This window comes from Corvus kubaryi, unplaced genomic scaffold (genome assembly GCF_017639235.1).
Source record: "Corvus kubaryi isolate FWS band 111438036 unplaced genomic scaffold, C.kubaryi_AGA036_p1.0 37308, whole genome shotgun sequence".
Classification (NCBI taxonomy): Eukaryota; Metazoa; Chordata; class Aves; order Passeriformes; family Corvidae; genus Corvus; species Corvus kubaryi.
The window spans coordinates 12,289,909-12,313,847 of NW_024581096.1; the positions used below are offsets into that span (position 1 = coordinate 12,289,909).

The 23,939-nt window shown below is 46.2% G+C and overlaps 3 protein-coding genes across 5 annotated transcripts in view; 1 reads left to right on the forward strand and 2 right to left on the reverse strand.

Moving 5' to 3' along the window:
* The window catches only part of DNAJC21 (DnaJ heat shock protein family (Hsp40) member C21), a 13,407-nt gene extending 13,223 nt beyond the window's left edge, over positions 1-184 (reverse strand). For all 3 annotated transcript variants that reach the window (XM_042028528.1, XM_042028527.1, XM_042028529.1), the window contains exon 1: positions 23-184. In XM_042028528.1, the coding sequence (XP_041884462.1) occupies positions 23-119 (97 nt within the window). In that variant the 5' untranslated portion in view covers positions 120-184. The remainder of the gene's footprint in view (positions 1-22) is intronic.
* A 2,696-nt stretch (positions 185-2,880) lies between these two features.
* Positions 2,881-7,683, reverse strand: BRIX1 (biogenesis of ribosomes BRX1). Its single transcript, XM_042028531.1, has 10 exons — positions 7,339-7,683; positions 6,508-6,619; positions 6,079-6,122; positions 5,368-5,438; positions 4,954-5,003; positions 4,784-4,857; positions 4,635-4,685; positions 4,246-4,347; positions 3,582-3,710; positions 2,881-3,276 (listed from the first exon to the last, which is right to left on the reverse strand). Exons 1-10 carry the CDS (start codon positions 7,681-7,683, stop codon positions 3,007-3,009), a joined length of 1,248 nt encoding a protein of 415 aa, XP_041884465.1. The 3' UTR covers positions 2,881-3,006.
* On the forward strand, positions 7,682-12,903 carry RAD1 (RAD1 checkpoint DNA exonuclease). Its single transcript, XM_042028532.1, has 5 exons — positions 7,682-7,876; positions 9,370-9,478; positions 10,132-10,390; positions 10,661-10,759; positions 11,075-12,903. Exons 1-5 carry the CDS (start codon positions 7,682-7,684, stop codon positions 11,256-11,258), a joined length of 846 nt encoding a protein of 281 aa, XP_041884466.1. The 3' UTR covers positions 11,259-12,903.
* Positions 12,904-23,939: the final 11,036 nt, after the last annotated feature.

Genomic DNA, 23,939 nt, shown 5'->3' on the forward strand with positions numbered 1-23,939 from the left:
CGCGGCCGGGCCCGGGCCGTACCCGGGTGCCAGCGCAGCGCCAGCCGGCGGTACGCCCGCTTCAGCTCCTCCTCGGCGGCGTCCCGCCTCACGCCCAGCACCTCGTAGTGGCACTTCATGGCGATGGCGGCGGCGGCGGCCGGCGGGCCGGGGCGGGGCGGGGACACCGGGACACCGGGCACCGCCGCCCCGCGCCGGGAGGAGCGAGGCCGGCAGCGGGAGGAGCGAGGCGGGAGGGGAGGGACCTGCGGGGCGGTGTCACCCGGCTGCCGGCAGCACGCTGGGGACGCTTCTCCCCGGCCCGCGGCCGGGTTTGGGCGCTGCAGTCATGCGGTGTCAGATTAACGGGATGCCTTGTCCTGGAATTCACAGAATCAATGAGGATAGAAAAGATCTCCGAGATCATCGAGTCCAGCTTGTGACCCAACACCACCATGTCAACGAGACCATGGCACTGAGTGCCGCGTACAGACTTCTCTTTAACACCTTCAGGGACGGTGACTCCACCTCCCTGGGCAGCCCATTGCAGTGTCTAATCGCCCTTTCTGTGAAGAAATTACTGCTAATGTCCAACCTAAACCTCCCCTGGCACGGCTTAAGGCCATGTGCTCTTGTCGTATTGCCAGTTGCCTCACAGAAAAGGTTGACACCAACCTGGTCACACCTTCCTTTCAGGGAGTTGTAGAGAGCATTAAGATCTCCCCCGAGTTTTCTCTTCTCCAGGGTAAATACTCCTGCTCCTCTTAAAACCTGTGCTCTAGGCTTTTTTGTGCTTCACAGCTTGGTTTCCCTTTTCTGGACTTGCTCCAGCACCTCAAAGTCCTTCCTGAACTGAGGAGCCCAGACCTGAACACAGGACTCAAGGTGTGACCTCACCAGTGCCAAGCACAAGGGGAAAATCGCTTCCTTAGTCCTGCTGGCCACACTGTTTCTGAAACACATATTTCTGATTCCTGTGGGTGCTGAGGAGCTCAGAGGCACAACCAGCAGCACACATTCTCAAGGTAGCTTTTTTTTTTAATATCTGTGCTCTTCAGAGGTCTTAGGGTTGGTCAAAGCCACTTTCCTTCTCTAGGTCAGGTGTGTATCAGTGGACAGTATGCAAATGGAGCTTCAGATCAGACAGTGAGATCTGGAGGCCCTGACCTCACGGTAAGATCTGGAAGTCCTGATCTCTTTCTGATCCAAAGATGGCAAGTTGAACATGAATCAGCAGTACCCTGGCAGCCAGGAGAGCCAACCCTGTCCTGCGGGGCATCAGGCACAGCACTGACAGCCAGGCAAGGGAAGGGATTGTCCCGCTGTGTTCTGCAGTGGGGCGGCGTCACCTCGAGTGCTGGGGGCACCTCAACATCAGAAGGATATAAAGCTATTGGAGAGTATCAGGAGGAGGGCAGCTTGGATGGAGAGAGGTCTGGAGGGCAAGACTTGGGAGCAGCTGAGGCCGCACAGCTGAGGCCACACAGCTTATTGGAGAGAAGGCTGAGAGGGGACCTCACTGCAGTGTACACCTTTGTCACAGGAGGTCTTGGCTGGAATGGAGTTAATTTTCTTCACAGTAGCAGATACGCAGCTGTGGTTTGGATTTGGATTTAATAACAGAAATGTTTGTTTTTATTATTGCTGAGCAGGGCTCAGAGTTATAGCCATTTTTACTTTTTACCCAGCCACCAGGGAGGGGTATGCAAGAAACGGAGAGGGGACACAGCCAGGACAGCCAATCCCAACGGACTGCAGGGCTATCCCACACAACATGGCACCATGCTCAGCATACAAAGCTGGAGAATGAAACAAGAAAACATTCAGAGTGACACATTTGTCTTCCTAGGTCACTATTACATATGATGGAACCCAGCTTTCCTGGGAGCTGAACACCTGCCTGCCCCTCAGGACATAGATAAATTCCTTGTTTTGCTTTGCTTCTGTGCACAGCTTTTGCTTTACCTATTAAATAGTCTTTATCTTAGCTTACTCTCAAGCTTTCACTTTTATCCTTCCAATTCTCTTCCCCACCCCACCAGGGGAGAGTGAACAGACAACTCTCTGGGGGTGAGTTGCCAGCTGGGGTTAAACCACAAGTGTGCCAGGGAAAGTTCCAGTTGGACACCAAGGTTCTTCATGCAGAGGGTGGTCGGCTCCCAGGGTAGTCATGGCACCAAGCCTGTCAAGAGTAAATGAGGGTCTGGATGATGACCTTAGTCATATGGTTTAGTGTTGCACAGTTCTGCAAGGAGTTAAGTTGGACTCGATACTAATGGGGGTCCTTTCCAACTCAACTGCGACTATACATTAGGCTGCATGAATTGAGCACATGCCTGTATTCACCAGTCTTTCTTTCCAATCCTATGGCACACAGACCACTTTGTTGCAGAAGTCATACTGGATTTCCCTTGCCCTGCTGGGTGGAGTGGTATTTGGAGCTTAAGAGGTCAGCTTCCTCTTGAGCCAGTTGTGTCTTTTCAGCATTAAGACACTGGAAACTGAAACAAAGGAATCAAATAGAAATAGGGCATGAGCAACACTTGGAAACTCAAGAAAGTTTGAGGGAGTGCACAGGGAGACACAACTAGTCAATGGAAGAACCACGTCATGAGGTCAGGAACTGTGAACTAGGTTAAAGGCATGTAATAAAGAAATAGACCCAGAGAGGTCTGTAACTACTCATTAATAGTCTACTACTACATCAGTAAAGAAACATTTCTTGGAATCAGACTATAGACATTAGGAAAAATTCTCTCCTGTGAGGTGGTGATGCACTGGAACAGGTTGTCCAGAGCAGCTGTGGATGACCCATCCCTGGAAGTGTTTAAGGCCAGGTTGAATGGGATGCCACGTTATTTCTCAAAACCCAGAAGACAATAAAAGAATGCAAACTCAATCTTTATAAAGAAATGTGTGTTTTGTTTACTTAAAAATTGAAGTTCAGACATGTTTGTCTGTACAATGTAAATTCAAATATTTACAATATTCGGTCAATATTGTATCAAGTTTCATCCCTTGTAACATCTATGCAGATCCTTCACTTCTGAATAGCTTTTTTTGCTTCTTCCTCTGAATTTTGCGTAGCTTCTTCTTATCTTTAACAATTGGCTTCGTCTCTGGTTTCACAAGCTGAATTTCCACTGGCTTCTCCTCAGCTGGAGTTTCAAAGACCACTTCAGTAGGATCTTCTTCAACAAGGACCTTAGTCCCTTTTTTCTTAATCTTTTGCACTTCTTTGACTTGCTGCTTTTCTCTGAATTTAGCAGCCACTGACAATCTTACCAGCCGGCGATGCTATAAAAATAAGAATTTAAATTTCATCATGTTTCAAATAAGCAAGATGGAAAAAATCTGGTATTAAAGAAATACATGGTAATTTCTCTGCTTAATGGTCAAGATCCTCAGAGTAGAGCCATCTTTCCAGTGACAATGACTTCTGCATACATTTAATGACTACAAAACTACTCTGTTCTCAAACTGTCATCAGTTTAGGGCTACAAAGGGTCATGGGAAAAGGCATACTGTGCTCCCGCACAGACTGACTGCAAGATTGTTTCAAATTAGTTGCTAAATGAAAAAGAAAACAAAGAGCTGCTTACCATATTTGGGGACTGGTAATGAGGATTTTCATACAGAGTTGGTCCTCCAAAGCTACCTTGGAAGATTTTTATGAGGTTCAGGACAAAACGAGGCCCAATTTCTACTAGAGATGCATCTTCTTCTATTATCTGCAATAAAAAGAAAACTTTCTCCATTTCTCATTGATTGAATCAAAGCATATGACCTTGTAGGCACCTTGCATATATAGTAATACACAACTGAATTTAAGTCTCTGATACAATACCTGATTAGCTAGATTTGTATAAACCCAGTTCTCTACACAAAGCAATTCTCTGAAATTCAAGCAAGCTTTTGGACTACTTGGTACTTGTAAATTCCTTCTACAGAAAGTAAGCTCTAGGTCACTTTGGGTCAAAGCAGCAATTTAGATTAGAAGGCACAGTTTAGGCCTTGTGTAGCATGTCCTGCTACCAAGACATCCCTCACAGAATCACAGCTCATTGAATGCAAATCGACTGAACCAGATCTCTTCAGAGATATGGGAGAAGGTAAGTCATTTCAGGACACTGAATCTGCAAGCACTAAGGGCTGGCATATTCTGGTAACAATACTGATGATTCTCCTCATTTTATTTTGATTAATGGATTTGATATGAAATTACTCCACTGAGCTCCTTCTGAAGAGCTAAGAAAGAACACTCACCTGGTAATTGCGAAACCAGATCCTTTCATCTGTGATGGTGAAGGTGAAGACGTGATCAACAAAAGGCTGGCTTTTGGGGTGGTACTGTGGTGTACTAAATATCTGTAATAAAAGGCAGTATTTCTGAATATTGGCAATTTAAGAGGTCAAACATAAATGGCTTATTTTAAATTCCTTTCAATTTTCTAAGATTCCAAACCTAAGTAACGTTTCATAACCCAAAATTTAAGTGTCGCAGTCATGTTAAGAATATGATCCCAATCCTTTGTGACCTTTTCAAAGTTCAGAACAAAGTTCAACTGCTACTTGAAAAAAACATTTTCGATTTTTAAGTATGTTGCCAAAATACATTTCCAGTGAAGAAACACCAGGCAGAACTAGAGACTGACCTGAATAAACAATTCTTTAAGGAGGGCATAATGTGGCTCCTGGTCAAATATCTACAAAGAATAAAAACGTAATTTTACATACAAGGCTAAATGCAATAGTCATGCAAAGAGAATAAAAACATACTCAATAAAATAAAATCTGTACTTACTGGATCAAAAGACAAAAGGGGTCTTGAACCCCTTAGGCAATTTCCTGTCATCTTCAATTCAGCCAGTGTGTGAACTACAGTTGATTAAAAAAAAAAAAAAGTTATTACTTACAGAAAACTGTTCAGACAAAATATCAAGAGTACAAACACAATAATGTCAACCAGCTTACCATTCTGCACCAAGAATTTAGCAGATGGTCCCTGTGGTGTGTTTGAAAGCCTGCAGAGGACAGGTGGCAGGGAAGAGAGAAAAACATTAACAGCAGCCAGAAGATGTGCTAGATTTCCACACTACACCCCAACCAGTTATTCCTGCACTGAAGTAGTTCCTGTCACTTTTACAGCCATACTGAGTTCCTTTAACATGCTCATAAACACTTGCTTTCTAAATAATTTTGTAAAATGCTTCTGCAAATAGTCTCCAAAAGCTGGTCATGCACTATCCACAGAAGTGCAATATCAGAACAGATTTAACTAAGCAGCACTATTTCATGCATTTTCACTATTACAGTAGGAAACTTCAACTAGAACTAAAGCATCTGCAGCTATAAACAGAAATTTAACAAAACATAATATTTCCTTACCACATGTAGAGATCCTGTTTCTTTTTGGCTTCAAAGAAGATGCACTTATTGCAGTTTTTCATTTCACACACCTACACAAGACACGTAAGATTAGCTGTTTACAAACATTCTGAAGACATTTTTGAAAACTTTCCACCTTCATCTCTAATATTTTCTCCTCTCCAAAATGCAAGTTCAAAAGCAAAGATCTTGTCTTACTAAGTGACACCTACTGATCCCCAAATTTCAGCCATTTAAAAAAAAAATCTCACGTACTTACTCTAAGGAGTAATAACTTCATTAAAATGACAAACAACCTGATAGGAACAACCTCTCCAAGGTACAAACACAAGAACAGGAGCTGAGACATTAGGTTTTAGGTTCAGAACTACCAACGCCTTTCTACTTATGGGCTGGCTGCCTATCTGTGTCCTGAATTGTTCAAGTATAAGCTGCACTATACCTTTCACCTATACAGAAAAGCACATCATGCTTTATTTCTTCATGATGGGAATCTTTATCTAATTAAAAGTTTCGTTCTGGTATTATTAATCAAAAGTAAACTTTCTGTTTAAACACAAGTGCTTTCTGAATATCAGTAATTTTTACCTATGAAATTGCACAACTCCTATAACTAGTGTGACATCCTTTGAACTTTATTGCCCTTTTCCCTTGCACACTGAATTTCCATAGAAGATAAAATAAAGAAACACTAGATAAATCCTTGATTACCTCATTGATCACAAATAACTGGTCTTTACGGTCCATTTTAGTATCTGGAAGACAAAACCAACATTTACAAGGCTGGAAAACAAGAGATGCTTTTAACAGTCAGTCCTCTTGCTAAAAGTTGACTAGTTTATAAATGAAATTTAATTATCAATTTGTTTCTGTCGTATTATGGAATAAATAAACACAGCACCAAAACTAACTGTGCAGGTTCAGGACTGATGCCTTAGGATTCATTTCCCAGAAAATATTATGATACAACAACAACTGCTGTACTTGTTGGCTCAAAAAGGGTTTGTTTGTTTAACATACAAGTTTCATCAAAACTCTTCTGTACCACATTTAAAAAAAAAATAAAAGAAGAGGTTGTTAGCACCTCTTGGCTTAAAAGTATTTTCGAAATATAAGTCAGGAATGATGTTTAACCCCCACCTGCTTTAGAGTGAGGCATCAATGTTCTTAAGTCTTGCATTAGGTGTCTTGTTCTGAAATTAATTCCACGAGAGGAGAATATCAGCACTCGCTCCTTGTTTTTCCATTTGCCCTATTAAAGAGACACAACAATTATGTGGGAAGCTTCTAGCCTTAATACTGTTATAACAGAGAAAAATAAAAAAATAGGTTTGGACCGTAAATACAGAAAGATACAGCAAGAACCCTTGTTTTTATCTGCCCACCCAGACAGAACCACTGTCTCAGCAAGGGTGGAGACTTCCCTACAGAATGGAAGCACACTGCCTTTACAGGAGGAACCGTCCTCATCCCGGTCGAGTGTGCTCCCAGGCACAGCCTTTCATTCCCACCGAAGTACTAAAAAGCCATGTGCATCGCTTATTCTCCTGCAAAATGGGCTCAGGCACAATTCCAAAGCACAACCCAGCTTTTACTGCCGGTAAGCACATTGCAAAATCTTTGTGTTTACACGCGGTACTTTCCGTTTTTCTTACAAGCATTACCGAAACCTTCTCCAGATGATTCTTAAATGGAACAGGCACAATTTCCATACATCCTCTGTATACAAAAGAATTGCCCAACTCTTTCAAACACTTCTAAGACTGAAGTAACACATCTTATTGGCATCGACCAGAACAGAATTCGCGTATTCTCACGGAAACAACGCACCGCCAGGTTTACTTTTACTTGTGCTGGGACTATAAAAGATTACGAATAAACCTCTCTGCCTCGGCTTAGCAGCCGTGTTCCCTCAGACAGCCCGAGCCCCGGCGCGGCGGGGAGGCCGGACCCCGGGCGGAGCGGCGGTACCTGGGACACGGGCGGCGGGATGCTGTATTCCTGCGGCGGGACGCTGCGCTCCCGCGGGCCGCCCTCCGGCACCGCCTCGCCCGCGCTCGCGGCGCTCCTGGCGCGCTTCGCCTTCCCCGCGGCCAGCGCTCCACGCTTTCTCTTGGCCACCATCCGGCCCCACGCCATCCCGTGCCCGCTGCTCGCGTGCTCCACTTCCCGTGTCACATTTCCTGTGTCACATTTCCTGTGCTCGCGGCTGTGTGATCTCACTTCCTGCGCTCGCTTTCCCAGTGCTCGCGTTCTGGTTCTTGTGCTCCCGCCTGCTGTGTTCCCCGTCCGGCCGCGCTCCCGCTGTCCGGCCATGCCGTTCTCGGCGCCGCCGCCCGCCAGCGGCGAGCGCTACGCGCTGTCCGCCAGCCTGGACAATGCCCGGCACCTATCCAGCCTCCTGCGGGCCGTGCACTTCCAGGACCACGCCACCTGCTTCGCCACGGCCAGCGGGCTGCGCGTGACGGTGGAGGATGCCAAGTGCATCCAGGCCAACGCCTTCATCCAGGTACGGGCACGTCAGCGCGGGGGAGGGCACCGCTGCTAGAGACCTTGCACAGGCCCCGGTTACCGCCGGTGTCGGAAAGACAAGGAGCCACTGGGCAGGGTCCAGCGGAGGCCACAAAGATTATTGAGGGACTGGAGCATCTCTGTTTTGAGGAGAGGCTGCAGGAGCTGGGCCTGTTCAGTCTGGAGAAGAGCAGACTGAGAGGGGATCTCATTAATGCATATAAATACCTCAAGATGGGTGCCAAAAATTTCGTGCCAGACCCCTTTCAGTGGTGTCCAGTGACAGAAAGAGGAGCAATGGCCATAAACTAAAGCACAGGAAATTCTACCTCAGCATGAGGAAGAACGTCTTTCCATTGAAGGTGGCAGAGCACTGGAACATCTGCCAGGGCAGATCTCTCTCTGGAGACATTCAGACCCCACCTGGATGCATTCCTGTGTCACCTGCTCCTGGCAGGGAGGTTGGACTGGATGGCCTCCGGAGGTCCCTTCCAACCCTAACAATTCCGTGATTCTGTGTTGACCTGCAGAGAAAGGACGACCTTGCTGGACCAAGGCAGGGGTGTGTGAGCTGATGTGGAGGAAGGGCCGTGGTGACGCTGCCCTTATTTATGGGTGTTCATACTGGAATTCCAAACCCTGCGCCCCATACATCTCTGCACACCTGGCAGTGTGGTGGGCTTGCGCCCTTGTTTGATGTGTTGGTGCCTGCCAAACCCACGGCTCCTTCTGGCCATGCTGTGCTTAGTTGCACAAGCAAGCACTCATAGTATCCATCTTTAAGTGTTTTTATATTTCATCCAAAAGTCAAAAGGTTGGATTTAGGTCACCTGTGAAAGACTACAGATTCACAGACACTTGATTGAAAATGGTTGTGCTATGCTCAAAGCACTCTAGGTTGATGTTTGCCCCTCTGGGCTGCCAGGAAAACATGAAATGGCTTTTCCAAAAGCAGCTCATGCCACCCTGCTTTATTTCTGAGATACCCTGTTCTTGCAGGTGCCAGAAAGCAGTGAGTGCCAGTGACAAACAGGATAGCATGAGCAGTTTACCCCCATCAGGCTAGTCAAAGGAAGCATTCAGCACATATTTCATAGTGGTGAACTCACTGTTCTGTTCTGTTCTGACATACTTTTAGTATTGGGAATGTTTATTCATGCTCTGAGCAAGTGACACATTGTATAGTTCAATGAATGTTTCCAGCTCCAGAAGTAAGTGGCTTTAGGCTTTAACGTTTGTAGCTTGTGCTTAAACTGTAAAAGACAATTGTTTAGGATTTCATGTTTATGCCATCCTGCCTTGTTTCAACTGTGACCTGATTGTGTTTTTTTTAGTTTTGAGGATGAAGACCCATTTTTCTATAATCAATGCTGTGCTGCATGTAGAAATCACTTCGTGTTGCATTGATTTCTGAAAGGGAAGCTCTGAAGTGCAAACCATAAAATAATTGCAGAAACTCCCCACTTTTTATCTCTTTACTTTCACTTACAGGCAGCAATTTTTCAGGAATTTTCTGTTCAGGAGGAATCGGTGATGTTCCGGATCAGTTTGTCTGTTCTTCTGGACTGCCTGACCATTTTTGGAACCAGCTCAATGCCAGGTGTGGTTCCCTGAATCCGTGAAAGGCTGTGTGGGTGCTGCAGGATGCACTGTGTACTCAGGCGGAGGGGAGTGATACCATGACAGCTTTTTGGGCAGTTCTACCCTTGCAGCTTTGTGTTGAACTCCTTGTTCCTCTGCAGTTTTGGTTGGGACTCACCAGATCTAAATCAACTGTACTAAAGAGTGCTGTGATTTTGGGAAAAGAGGTTCAAGTGGTGACAACCTGCTACAGGAAGGTGTGGCTGCAGCACAAGCTCGGCCGCGTAAACTTCAGTTTGGGTTGCACAAGTAGCAAGAGTAGTAAGGAAAGATGATGTGAGCCAGAGAAAGACAGAGGACCATGAAGATTTTCCAATTCCTCTAAACTATATGTAGCGTGTGTCTTCATTGTCACAGCTGGCATTTCCTGTCTGGTGGGTGAAATTATTTGTTTACACACAAGTCATTTAATTTTGTTGCATAACCATTAGCACTTCAGAGGGTGTATAGAAGGCTGCACTTTGAGGGCTTTAGTAGCATATTGGGAGGCTGGACCAAACACGGTGAATCAAATTGACCTGTGCCCCATGTGCCAGAAAAATGAGTTTTCTAAAATGATCAAAAGTCCTAGCTATTCTATCTGCAGAACATGTATTTCATTCTCTTTTTCAGGAACATCAACCGCCCTTAGAATGTGTTACCGTGGGTATGGGTATCCCCTGATGCTGTTCTTGGAAGAAGGAGGAGTAGTAACAGTGTGCAAAATCAACACTCAAGAACCGGAGGAGTTGTTAGATTTTGATTTCTGCAGTACAAAGGTTGTTAATAAAATTATCCTGCAGTCGGAGGGACTACGAGAAGCATTTGCTGAACTGGATATGACCAGTGAAGTTCTGCAGATTACCATGTCTCCAGATAAACCCTACTTCAGGTACTAGAAACTGCTTTCAACTAAATGTTCCTGCTTGGCTTCCTTTGGTGAGGACTAGAAGTTTTCAGGGTGGAGAGAGGGGCACTATTTTAGAATACTGGTTCATTTCAGGAAGAATTGTAATGAGTATAGCGAATCACAGTATGTATTCTAATTAACATAGTAATGTGTTTTGTGGAACAGTCATCAAGATATGTACAATGACTAATTTTGATGAGTTTTTACAGAGCTCTGATCAGGTATTTTGAGATGGTGCTTTTTGTCTTTCAGGTTATCCACTTTTGGAAATGCTGGAAGTGCACATCTAGACTACCCTAGGGACTCCGATTTGATGGAAGCATTCCACTGTAGCCAGACCCAGACAAACAGGTTAGAAAGTCTGTGACTTATTCCCTCTATGCCAGGTTGTGTGTTCTTGATGGGAAATTTAAAAGCTGTTTTTGCATTACTGTAACATTTATTTTATTAGTTGGGGGGGGCAAAAATACTCCCCATCTGATAAAAGTCTGTGTCTGTAATCAAAAGCTAAGTGCTGACAATGACATAATGTTGTTACCAGGTAAAGACCAAATAAGCGTGTTCCTAAGTGGTTTTTATTTATTCTGTGGCTTTATTCATAACTAATGTCTCAGCTCCTCTTTGCACAATGTATTTTTTTTCAGATTACTGTTTTTTCTCCTGCAGGTACAAGATTTCTTTGCTTAAACCATCCACAAAGGCACTGGCTTTGTCTTGTAAAGTGTCCATTCGAACAGATGCTCAAGGATTTCTTTCACTGCAGTATATGATTAGGAATGAAGATGGACAGATCTGTTTTGTGGAATACTATTGTTGCCCTGATGAGAACATCACTGAAGCAGAAGTGTAGGTGTGTGTGCTGGTGTCTGTAATATATTTTTGGTTATATAAAATACTATATTTTTTTACAAAACTAAATGAAAGCTGTAAAGTTTGATAGAGTTAATATTGTCTTTATTTTTTAAATCTGGAATAAGAAAGCTGAAGACTTTCATTTTTCTTTGACTGCAAGCATTTCTTAGCCTTGACTCAAACTGAAGCTGAAAAAGCAGAAAGGGGAGTTGATGTCCTATAGGCACTGCTTCCTGCACAGATGTTAAAGTACTGTTTGTGTAATACATTGATGCTTTTTACAGTGTTCTCCAAGAACTTTTGGTTTTGTTTTGTTTTTTTGTCTTTGGCTTCTAGTAAGCAATTACAGAAGGGAAAATCTGAATACTAGCTGTATATTAGCCAGTTAACTTTCAGTGACTTAAAACCAAATTTCTCTTGAAAGAGGACAACATTTTCAAACTGATGTCCCAATAGCAGCATGTGGTTTCTTTCTGGCAAATGCTGACATGTTTTGTCAGTGAAGCCAGTAGGGTCCTCCTCATCTTGATTAATTCTTAATATAATTCAATTCCTTGGAGTTTCATCTGACACCAATTTACCATTTTGTCTGCAAACTGATGTTGAATTGGTAATTTGATATAGAAGCCTCATTACTCATAACTGTTCTGGCAACATCATTGTTTTGGATCAGTAGTTAATTACACATCTGCGAGAATGCTCCAGCTGAAGTGTTTCTGTACGTTCCTGTCCCTGTTCCTACCATGCTGCTCTCTACTAATGCTGCTAAGAATTGTAAGAGAGAAAAGTTTCATATTTAAAATTATTTGTGAAATTCATTTGCCTTCTCAGTAGCCTTTTTCAGCAACAGGAGTTGCTCCTAAACAGCAGCAGGGGAATATCTGCCTGTGTCCCATGGAGTGGTATGTTCATATCTCTGCTGAAAATGGGGCTGACCTCATACTCATTGAAAAGGGAGTGTGGATCCTGGGCAGTTTTCTGCAGTGTCCCACCTTCAGAACAGAAGCTGAGTTGTGTTTAGGTCAAAAGTCCACTTGTCCTTTCACACCAGACAACCTGCTCAGAATAGGAAGTACCTGGGACCAGCCAGGCACTGGACTGGATGCAGAGTCTGCAAATCACACACAGAGACTGAGCCCTCCCTGCTGTGGGATGTGATCGAAGAGTCAGCAATCTGCAGGTGTTTTCTACGGCCTCAGACTGTGGTCAAGTTTTATTGTTTGTCACATGAGGTCCTGCTTTGTTTTCTGTGGAAAACAGTGTGTTTGTATGTTACCAAGTTGATTGCTCCATTGTTCAACAGAACCCTTTGGGTTTATTTTGAGTTTAAAATGCTTTTGTGGATCATTTTTCACCTCTTGTTTATGTCAGCAAGAGTATACTTTTAAAATGCAAAGTCTTAGCCATTCACTTTTGTTGGTTTTTGTGCAAGTCATTCATTTATTACAATAAAGTTTATGTTTGATAAAACATGAAAAATTTTTGAACTACAAGGCTGAAATAGATACCTAATATTCTAAGTTACTCTTATTTATTGGGGTTTTTTTCCAAATGTAAGTATCCAGTATGAATGAACTTCCTTCTAGTTTACTGTCTCAATTTCTTCAATCAAAAAATAAAAGAAGTTGTGGTCTCACTGGGAATTATTAATGTTATCCCTGACTACTGAGTGTTAAGGATGATTTACATAATCCCTAGGTGACGGGATAAAAGTGCAGCTGAGCACACCGCTTTCTTGGTGTCATTTATTTTAGAGTACCCAAGTTTCTTGTATTGTGTTCAGGAACTGTGGCTTAACATTTGAATTTTTATATAATTGCCTACGGATGTACTGTGTTACTTCTTGAAGTAGTACTTTTAATGATTTCTTCTGTAGCCTACCAACAGTGGTCACGGAAGTAATACCCTAAGAAGTCAGAACACCACAAAATACCAGAAAGTAACTTGCATTTCATAGTTGTTATGTATTACAGGCACGTATGGTTTGTGCAGGACTTAATGTCTGTACCCCAAATGGGCTGAGTCCCAGCCTAGACTCCCAGAATTGGGGACGTGCTTGTGCTCTTTTGCCTTCATGGATATGGTTGTAGGGGTACAAAAATGTGGGCTACAGACTTGTTGCTGAAAGGCAGTGAATTGATTTAGGATCCGTCTGTGAAGTATTCTATTATATTTCTGCCTTCCCACACAGTAAAATAAAAAGGGTGAAGAGGAGGATGCCTGGAAAGGCACTGTTTTGACCTAGTAAGCTACTTGAATTCTGCAGATTTCCACTTTTGGATTAAATTTAGCTTCCTGCCACACTGCATGGGATCCAGAACTCGGGTTACTTTTACTACATTTTGTCTCTTGCTATTTAACAAGACTTTTCCCCTTGCAGAGTGCAGGAAACCTGCAGCAGAAGAAATGTTTAGTTCATGTTATTTCCCTTTAGTAGCATCACATAAGAGGCTTGTCGTAACTCAGATTTTGCCCACCTGCTTCCTTTTAAAATGGTGCGTGGGAGTACTTGGAATTCTGGTCATGTAAACTAAACCAGTTCCTGGGGTGGGAGCTGTAACCAGTTCCTCCCACCCTGGTTCAGTGCAGCTGTGGTAGGTGCAGCCTGGCAGCTCTGATGGGCAGCACTGGGGGCTGTGGGCATCCCACATCCAGAGGCCACAAAACCGGCAAGTGATATTCCCTGCAATTACTTTGATTTGTGCTTTTCAGAGTAAGAACTGACCTCATGCCTTCAAGAAGGCACTTCTTCGATTCTACCAGAAAACTACTGCCGGTAGGCCTTGAGTCCCCCACCAGTCTTTGAAGATTCCAGAAGTCAAAATAATGCCTTTGGCTCCTGGTGCTGACAATCTTTATGCAACAAAACAACAGTGCTGGTGCTAATGTTATCTCCTGCCTCCCAACATGTTGAATTTTTGTGTCCCCTTGGCTTTCTACAAACATTTTGATCTGTAAAGCACAAAATTCCGTGGGGGGAGTTCAGTTCTGTACCTCTGTTTCAAAGTTAGTAATGGGAAAGACCCAGTTGTTTAATTTTTATTTACACATGGATTTATAAGGAAATAGTATTCTTGCATACTCGACTAGATGGGTCTTTAGTGAGGTTAGTGGAGCAGCTAGAAAAGTTGACATAAGCCATATGCTGTTTCCTGTAGGTGTCGGTTTTTGACTTCATTTTATAGAAGCTTGAAGAATCCAGCAGGTGGGTCTTACCAAAATAAATATGTAGAAACTCTGTACAGTAGCACTAAATAGTGCTTTTGCTGAACAGTAGCATTAAAGAACACTAACATTAAACTGAACAAATACAGAATTATTTTTAAAATTCTGCTCTTACAAAATAGTCACTTGATGCCTTCCTGTTGAGATAAAAACTCATGTGAATCTCGCTTTGAGGGGGGCTAGGACTGCTTAGGTATAAATGGAAGTGACAACAGGTGGGTTCAGCCTCTTTCTGCCCTGCTACTGCCCTTAGCCGGGTCTGAGGACAACAGGGCGGTTCATTGGCATTGCTACAGCTAATTGCAAGAGCTCTTCCAGGCAGAGAGTGTTGGAGGGAGATGTAACCAGGTGTCCCGCACAGCTCTGATCTCTCTGGAGTAATAGACTCCCACAGAAGTGAGAAATGGGCTTGAATGTCCTCCAGACTGTGAACGTCAATCTGTGCAAGCACTGGAGGAATGCATCCAAGGAAGTCTAGAAAGAGCTGCACTGTCCAGGAAGAGCTTCCCTTGTGTTACACCGTGTAAAATCTGGGCAAAGAGACAATGGGCATTTCACTCCCGCTTTCACCCCCACGAGGTGGGGTAGTGGGTGGGGAGGCTATGTCTGTACGTGGGTTAAAACTCTCAATGGAAAATTGAGCAGCCTCCTACCCCTTCCAGCTCAGATGGGACTATGGAGTCGACCGAAAAAGAGCAAGTGAGCAGAAAGCTGGAGGTCTTAGATAACAATCTGTCTGAACATATGTTAGGATTTTACCCCGTAAATGCCAGTGGAGTGCAGTAATGGGTTTGCAACATAAGGGAGGGGTGGAGCGACTCCAACCAATTAGGCGCTTGCAACCCTAATCAACAAGAAAGGGGACTTAATCCATGAAACAGATAGCAGCTAACAAGCCCTAAGTTATGTCCAGGTGTTAGATAAGTTCTTGGTAGGATTGCCTTGTTAAGGTTTGTGGCTTGACTTGTTTCAATGATCTCATATCTAGGGGGAGGTTAAGAAAGTTTGGGAAGAAGGATGTACTATTGATAGTAGGTAGACACGAAGAATGCAGAACTTTAAGGCCAGAAGGACATTTGGCAGAACTCCCAAGATAAGGAAGAAACCAATAAAGCCAACTCAGCAACTGTGCTGAAACTGACTCCGACTGGGTAAAAAGAATTCCAGCAGAGAGAGATCATGGCAGACTGACTCATGGCCCACCATGTCAAAAGAAGATGAAGAGTTAGAGTGCGGACTAATTAGCATAAGAACTGAGGGAATCATTAACCGATAGGGGATAGAATACTAATTAACAAGAGAACTATGTACCTTGTAGCCCATGAACATTAATACCTGTGTTTGCTTATGTTCAGGGATACATCTGCTGCAGGCAGCCGTGTTTGCGATCTGAATTCGCAATGCAGATTGGGCTCTGAGTGGGAGCCCAGAGAGACAAGAGGCCGTGAACTGCCAACCCTTTGATTAACAAAGGGCACAAAGCCCGGTGATACCAGCCAAGGTGGGTGGACACTGGGAGACACAGCTGGAGCCGGGAATTGCAGACATTTTGGATAACAAAAGAGATGAAGAGATGAAGCCAGGTGAATTGACACGGAGAGGGTGGCAGGAGCTGATCAGGAAAGGAAGAGCTACACTTGCACCTGGCTAGACAGTGAGGGTGTAAAAGTCCCCGGAGTTCCTTTTTGGGGGGTTCCTTCCTCGGAGGCATCAGCACGAGCTGGTTCTGTGTAACTGCTCCTGGAATAAACGGCTTTGTGGAATGAGACATCTGAGACTGCGATGGGAAAGCTGGGGTGGAACCAGCAAGGTAACCTGGTCTGACTGTGAGTGGGGCATCAGGGAGCCGCCTGCTGTGAAGGGGCTTTGGTCTCAGCCGTGAAAGTCTGGCCATTGGGATTGTGACTGCCAGAGAGGCTCAAGAATGGTCAGACTGGGGAGTTTCCTTAACACTAGAATGTATAAAAAGTTTTGATGGTTAGCGTGCTTGATTTGTGGAATGCCACTGAGCACCCAGGCTTGTGCAACTGGAATAAGTAATCAGTGTCTCTCTTGAGTGTGTAATTAGTGGCTTGTTGCACACCGGGTAACGAACTGATTTTTTCTAACAACAAGTTGGTCAGAGACTTGCACTCTCCTGATAAACCAAATAGTGGCATGGAACAGGTTCCGGAGGAGCTGGGGTATACCCAGGCTGCGACGGCAAGCAGTCAGTCTCCGGAGCTGACCAAGGCTCCCGGAAAAGCTGCCAGAGAGGCACAGGCTGCACAGAGCTGTGCAGAGCTGCATGCCCTCCTCTTCCTCCATACTGCAACCCAGCCTAGGTGATCCAGCACGGCTCTAATTATGCAGGTATTTGCAAGGGAACACGGTGCCAGACATCGACCAGCCAAAGCATCTGCGGGGGAAACTGCCAGCCTGCCCCTCGCCGATCGTCGGACCGTCGGACGGTGACACGATTTCCTTATGTGGCAGCAAGGGCAGGAATTTTAGAGACACTCTGAAAACCATACAGCCACCGTCAGGCCGTGCAGGGCTTCGGGACAGACCCGCTCCCAGACCCTCCGCACACGGGCGGGGGACAAGGCAGGAGCAGAACAACTAGGGAGCACATGCCGACCCCACCGGTGCCTTCCTCCAGGCGCCCGGCTCTGCAACATCTGTCCAGCTGTGCTCACACCCAGTTGTGGCCCCAGCAACTGCTGAACGCAGCGCTGGTTTTTTGGGAGCTGCACTATGAACACCAAGAATCCAGACAAACTATTTCTAGTAATGGGGCAGCGCAGACCTTTGTGCTTTGAGTTGTCAGTCTCCACAGTTTTCCAGCTGTGAGGGAGTCTCCGAGGGGAAGGAATGACAGGTTTCTTTCTCACGAATGTTTCGATATTTTTTTTATTTTTGTCTGGAAAAATGCAGTTTAATCCAGCACCCGCTTTGCTGCCCAGACTCTTTGGGGGATGACTCCTGGTGGGCAGCAGAGTGTTTACAGAGAAGCCAATGCATCCAAACATTTTTGGACAGGGCTTCTGATGTGCAGCAGGTGGGGACTGTTGCTGCCCTACGACAGGGAGTGCAGAAAGAGTGCTGTGGGCCCGAGCCCAGCCATCACTAAGGAGCACTTCGGTTAATCCCAAAGGGAGGAGTGAGTACAGCGGAGCAACGGCTTCCCTTACAGGCACACTGGTGTTTTGATGCAGGCAATGCCAGTCTCCTAAGGGTCACTGGGTGCAGGCACCAGCTGCAGCATCCCCGCTGGCAGGGTTAACAACAGCACACCGTAAGCACGCCAGGCCCAGCCAGGCAGGAAGGAGCAGACGGCCACCCGCGGGAACAGGGGGAGACGGGCTCCAGCCCTGAGCTCCTTGCAGGAGATGATGTCACTGAGATGTGCCTGTTTCCAATCTCCAGCTGCTGGTAGGAGGCCCCATTACCAACTGTCTGAGCATTTCAGGCTGTTGGAAAATGTACAAAGAGGGCCAACACTGTGAATCTGGACAGATCAGCATGCAAGCAGTCTTTTAAAATAATAGACTGAAAACCCAATGATTGCGTAAATACCCGTGTTAAACTCATCAATTAAGAGTCTGTCAGGGCAGCCAAAGGTTTGTAAATACCTACAAATGCATTGCCATAAAATGCCCCAGGAACTAAGGGTTGTACCACAGAACAGACCCTCCTGAAGCCACCAGTGGGATGGGGACTGACATCAGCAAGGCTAAAAGCACAAAGGCTAAAAGCAGCACTTTGCTGCTTGTGCAGAGGCAAAAAGTGATAATCAGAAGAGCCGTATGTTTCTGACAGTCCAGGCAGGATGCCACCACTGTGTCTGATGTGACATAGGCTGTCATTTCTCCTAGAAGATTTTTTGTGACACAGTACCATAGCCTGGGGAACCTTACTGATGCTTGTAGGTGTTGGGCAAAGCACACAGCTTTCTTGCCAGCAGCAGGCTTGGCTGGTACATCTATTCTGTAGCTGCAAAAATTGTAACTCAGTTACAATTAGTAGACACTTATTGAATCACTGATTTTGGTTCAGCTGCAATTCCACTGTAATTCTAAGACAGGGGCTTTAAGGAAATGACCATTGAGGAGAATTAATTTGTTACTGCCCTGAGCAGAACACAGATATAAAACGAAAATAAAGTATGGTTTTAGTCTGTGCTTAGTGTCTGTTACTTCTGTTCAAAAGGACCGTGAAGGATCCAAAGAGAGGAGGAGGCAGGGATGAAGAAAAGCATTTGAAACTTTCACTTCTATGAAATGCTTTGCTGAAAATTGGTAAGCATCCACAAGCACTCCCAGTGACCCACATCTCCAGAACCAAGTGGTGTTATGGATGACGATTTAAAGGTACTCAAACTCTTATATTGTGCTTTGACATTAAATTCAGTACTTTTAGTATTTTCTGTGACAGACCAAACCCACAGTTAATAGATGATTTAGGTCACTGAACTGTCTTAAAACTCTTGCACCCATTCTTATTTGAAAAAAATCACTGTGTTACAGCTGTGCCTGCAGAACATGTGCTGGGGTACATCACATCTGCTTATGCTGATCCACACCTAATTTCCCCAGAGCTTTTCCATAGTTATTCAACAGGCACAGCTGCTCTCACCCTGGGTCCTGAGATGTCCCACAGCAGCAGACTGAGGCCCTGACCCCACAGACAGCCAAAGCCATCAGCCCACCCAAAGACCAGATTTATGGTCTAAACACAACATACATACAGCAGCAGCTATTTATGTAGCTCTGAAACACTCACCACTGAAACCGCACGCTACCTACCTCCTTCCCCCAGACAGCTACTCTCAGGCAAACACAGAACATGAAGCTGGCTCTAACAGCTCCATATAGAGAAGTGGCATCTGCCAAGGGATTTCTTGCCAGCTTCTCCACTGGCCCTTTCTTGGCTGCTTCTCCTGGGGCCCTGCATGTGGTTTGCTGCAGCACAGAGCAGTGTGGTCTTCCCTGGGCTTTTGCTGTCTTATGCTGACATGCAGTACATCACCATGTAGCTGACATGAAGAGAGGTGGAAAGGCAAGCAGCAGGCCATTCTGCCATCCCTGAGCCCCCTGCTATCTCGGTTTTTGAGACAAAGCTTCAGGAGGAAACACTCCAGAATGAGTATTCCCCTTTTCTTCCATCAGTGAGACAAATGGGTCACAAGGAGTGAAAGTGGGAAAAAGAAAACAAACTGTTTATTAACACACAAACAAAACAGGGTAGAACAGGATAAAAAAAAACCCCTCAAAATACAACAAATGCCCAGAGAGGGAACAGACACGTGGGCTCAGACCAGCCAGGGCCACCCCGCAGGCCCGCCAGGGCTGCCCCCACAGGCTCCCTGGACCGGCGAGGAGGGAAGGCAGGCAGTGAGGCAAGGGGAAGGAAAGGGGAAAAAGAACAAGAAAAAAACCAACAGAACCTTTTCCCAGCTAGCTGGAACACAAAGGAAACCAAAAAGCAGCACAGTGCTCCCAGTGCACTCCCTCCCGAACCCTGCCAGGACCCTGGAGCCCTTGGGCCGAACCGTTCAACGCCCCCTCGGGTCCTGGCTCCAGCCCCGTCCCCCGGGTCCATCCTAAAGGCACAGAGTCCTTGGGCATTGAGTGGACAGTTAAGGAATAAAGCGGCTTCATAACGTCACCCCAGGACATTCCACCCCTTATTCCATTACCGTCTGCTCAATGCCCAAATTAATACATTTCAGCTTTAAGCACACACGTTTATACATATATACATGGCTATATTCAAACAGTGGCAGCGACATTTGACAAACATATATATAGACATTCCAACATTACAAACAGCTCTCACCCACCATCAAATCTCCCTGTGGTACACGTGTCTCTCCATCCTTCTGCATTATTCACCATTCTGCAACCTGGCCCCTGAGCAAAGACAACTCCATGGATGGGTTTGTCTTTACTCGATGCAGAAGTAATCCAAACAGATTTTCCCAAGAGTCCCCTGATATGTACTGCTGGGACTTTGTCTTCATCTACTGTATGCAGGGGTTCAGATTGGGCAGGCCCTGCTCAGTTAGTGGAGCCTTGGGTGTTCACCAACCATGTGGCCTTAGCTAAATGCATCTCCCAGTTTTCAAAAGTTCCCCTACCCAGTGCCTTCAAGGTGGATTTGAGCAGGCCATTGCACCGTTCCACTTTCCCAGCCGCTGGTGCATGATAAGGGATGTGGTACACCCATTCAATACCATGTTCTCTAGCTCAGGTGTCTATAAGGCTGTTCTTGAAATGAGTCCCATTGTCAGACTTGATTCTCTCAGTAGTACCATGCCTACAAAGGATCTGCTTTTCAAGGCCCAGGATGGTGTTCCGGGCAGTAGCATAAGGCACAGGATAGGTCTCCAGCCGTCCAGTAGCAGCCTCTACCAATCTGAGCACTTAGCGCTTGCCTTGGTGGGTTTGAGGCAGTGTGATGTAATCAATCTGCCAGGCCTCCCCATACTTGTATTTGGACCATCGCCCACCATACCACAGGGGCTTCACCCACTTGGCCTGCTTGACTGCAGCACACGTCTCACAGTCATGGATAACCTGGGAGATACTGTCCATGGTTAGATCCACCCCTCGGTCTTGTGCCCACTTATAGGTGGCATCTCTGCCTTGATGGCCTGAGGCATCATGGGCCCATCGAGCTAGGAACAACTCTCCCTTGTGCTGCCAATCCAAATCTATCTCTGACACCTCTATCTTCGCAGCCTGATCTACCTGTTTGTTGTTTCGGTGTTCCTCATCAGCCCGACTCTTGGGAGACATGGGCATCTACATGGCAAATTCTCATGGGTAACTTCTCTACCCGAGTGGCAATATCTTTCCACTCCTCAGCAGCCCAGATTGGTTTTCCCCTACGCTGCCAATTGGCCTTTTTCCACCTTTCCAGCCACCCCCACAGAGCATTGGCTACCATCCATGAATCGGTGTAAAGGTAGAGCTTTGGCCACTTCTCTCTTTCAGCAATGTCTAGAGCCAACTGGATGGCTCTGAGTTCAGCAAGTTGGCTTGATCCACCTTCTCCCTCAGTGGCTTCTGCAGCTTGTCGTGTGGAGCTCCATACAGCTGCTTTCCACTTTCGTTTCATCCCTACGATGCAACAGGAACCATCAGTGAAAAGAGCGTAGCGCATTTCTTCTGCTGGCAGTTGGTTGTATGGTGGAGCTTCCTCAGCACATGTCACTTGTTCCTCTTTATCAGTGAGACCAAAGCTTTCACCTTCAGGCCAATTTGTGATTATTTCTAAGATCCCAGGGCAATTCGGGCTTCCAATATGGGCGCGTTGTTATGAGGGCAATCCGCTTGCTCCATGTGGCATCAGTGCCATGGTGGGTAGAGGGAACCTTTCCTTTAAACATCCACCCCAGCACCGGTAGTCGGGGTGCCAGGAGGAGTTGCACCTCAGTGCCGATGATCTCTGAGGTGGCTTGGATTCCTTCACAGGATTTCTTTCTCTGTTGGAGTGTAGCTGTCTTTGGACCCCCTGTAGGCTTCTGCTCCGGAATCCCAGTGGCAGACCCTGAGTCTCACCAGGCACCTTCTGCCAAAGGCTCCAGGACAGACCCCTGTTCCCGGCTGCAGAGTAGAGCACATTTTTCACCTCTGGTTCTGTCCTGACTGGGCCAAGGGCTACTGCATGAGCCATTTCCTGTTTGATCTGGGTGAAGGCCTACTGCTGTTCAGGGCCCCAGTGGAAATTGTTCTTCTTACGGGTAACCAGATAGAGAGCGCTCACAATTTGAGCGTATTCAGGAATGTGCATCCTCCAAAAGCCTATGGCGCCTAGCAAAGCTTGTGTTTCTTTTTTGTTGGGTCGCTGGAGACATCGTGGTGATTTTATTGATGACCTCAGTGGGGATTTGACATCGTCTGTCTTGCCACTTCACCCCCAGGAACTGAATCTCTCAGGCAGGTCCCTTGACTTTGTTCTTTTTGATGGCAAAGCCGGCTCCCAGGAGAATCTGGATGATCTTCTCTCCTTTCCCAAATACCTCCAATGCTGTGTTCCCCCACACAGTGATATCATCAATGTACTGTAAAAGTTCTGGAGCCTCACCCTTTTCCAGTGCATGTGGTGGCTGGTGAACATACATTACAAGGGACAGAGAGTTTTCAGCAAGACAAGTGCCTAGCACCACAAGAACCACTTCATGTAAGGGTGACCAGAAAGGCTTCTCCCAGGATGCTTGCTCTGTTATGCTAATCTATCCCAGTTTGAATTCCCTGGTTGGCTGTCAGCCTCTACCCCTCATCACTCCCCCAGAGCTTCTCCATTGGTCCCCATTCCCTGGTCCTGCCTTTTCCCCGCCCCCAGATAAAACTGTGAGCTTCGGAATCATGTTCGTATTTGCTTCTGCAACCTTCGACAGTGTAGAAGCAATAAATGCTCCTGCTGGAACGCACGCAAATGCCCTTCTCGACTCTTTGCTACTGACTATAATACTGAACCCATCCGTGCTTCTGTGGGTGCACGTGGGACCCCATGGAGCCGGACAGGGACAGTATTAAGTGCAGTCTGGATTAGTCTATGACAAATGGTGGGACTGTGCTTCCACCCCTGGGGCAGTCAGTTCCAGGTGTACTGCACGCCCCTCCAGGTGAAGCCAAACTGAGGCCTGCACTCTGCTGCCAGAGGAATGGAGAAAAATGCATTGGCAATGTCAATGGTGGCATACCACTTTGCTGCCTTGGACTCCAGCTCGTACTGGAGCTCCAACATGTCCGGCACAGCAGCAGTCAATGGTGGAGTCACTTCCTTCAAGCCACAATAGTCCACAGTCAATCTCCATTCCCTTTCTGACTTGCACCCAGGCCAAATGGGGCTGTTGAAGGGTGAGTGGGCCTTGCTGACCACCCCCTGGCTCTCTAGCTCACAAATCATTGTGTGGATGGGAATCACAGCATCTCTATTTGTCTGGTACTGCCGGCGATGCACTGTTGAGGTGGCAATTAGCACTCGCTGCTCTCCTACCTTCAGGAGCCCAATTGCAGAAGGATTTTTGGTCAGCCCAGGCAAGGTGTTCAATTGCCGAATGCCCTCTGCCTCCACAGCAGCTATTCCAAAGGCCCACCTGAGTCCCTTTGGGTCTTTGAAATACCCACTCTGGAGAAAGTCTATGCCCAGAATACTGGCCCCTGGGCCAGTCACAATAGGATGTTTCTTCCACTCTTGTCCAGTTAGGCTCACGTCGGCTTCAAGCAGGGTCAACTGCTGCGATCCCCAGCACTCCAGAAGTAGAAACCAGTTCTGCCCCCACGTGTCTTGATGGAATCCAAGTGCACTGTGCACCCATGTCAACCAAGGCTTCATATTCCTGTGCTTCTGATGTGCCAGGCCATCGGACCCACACTGTCCAAAAGACATGATTTTCCCTGGCCTCTACCTGGCTAGAGGCAGGGCCCCTCTGGTCCTGGTTATCATTCAAAACTCGAGCTAC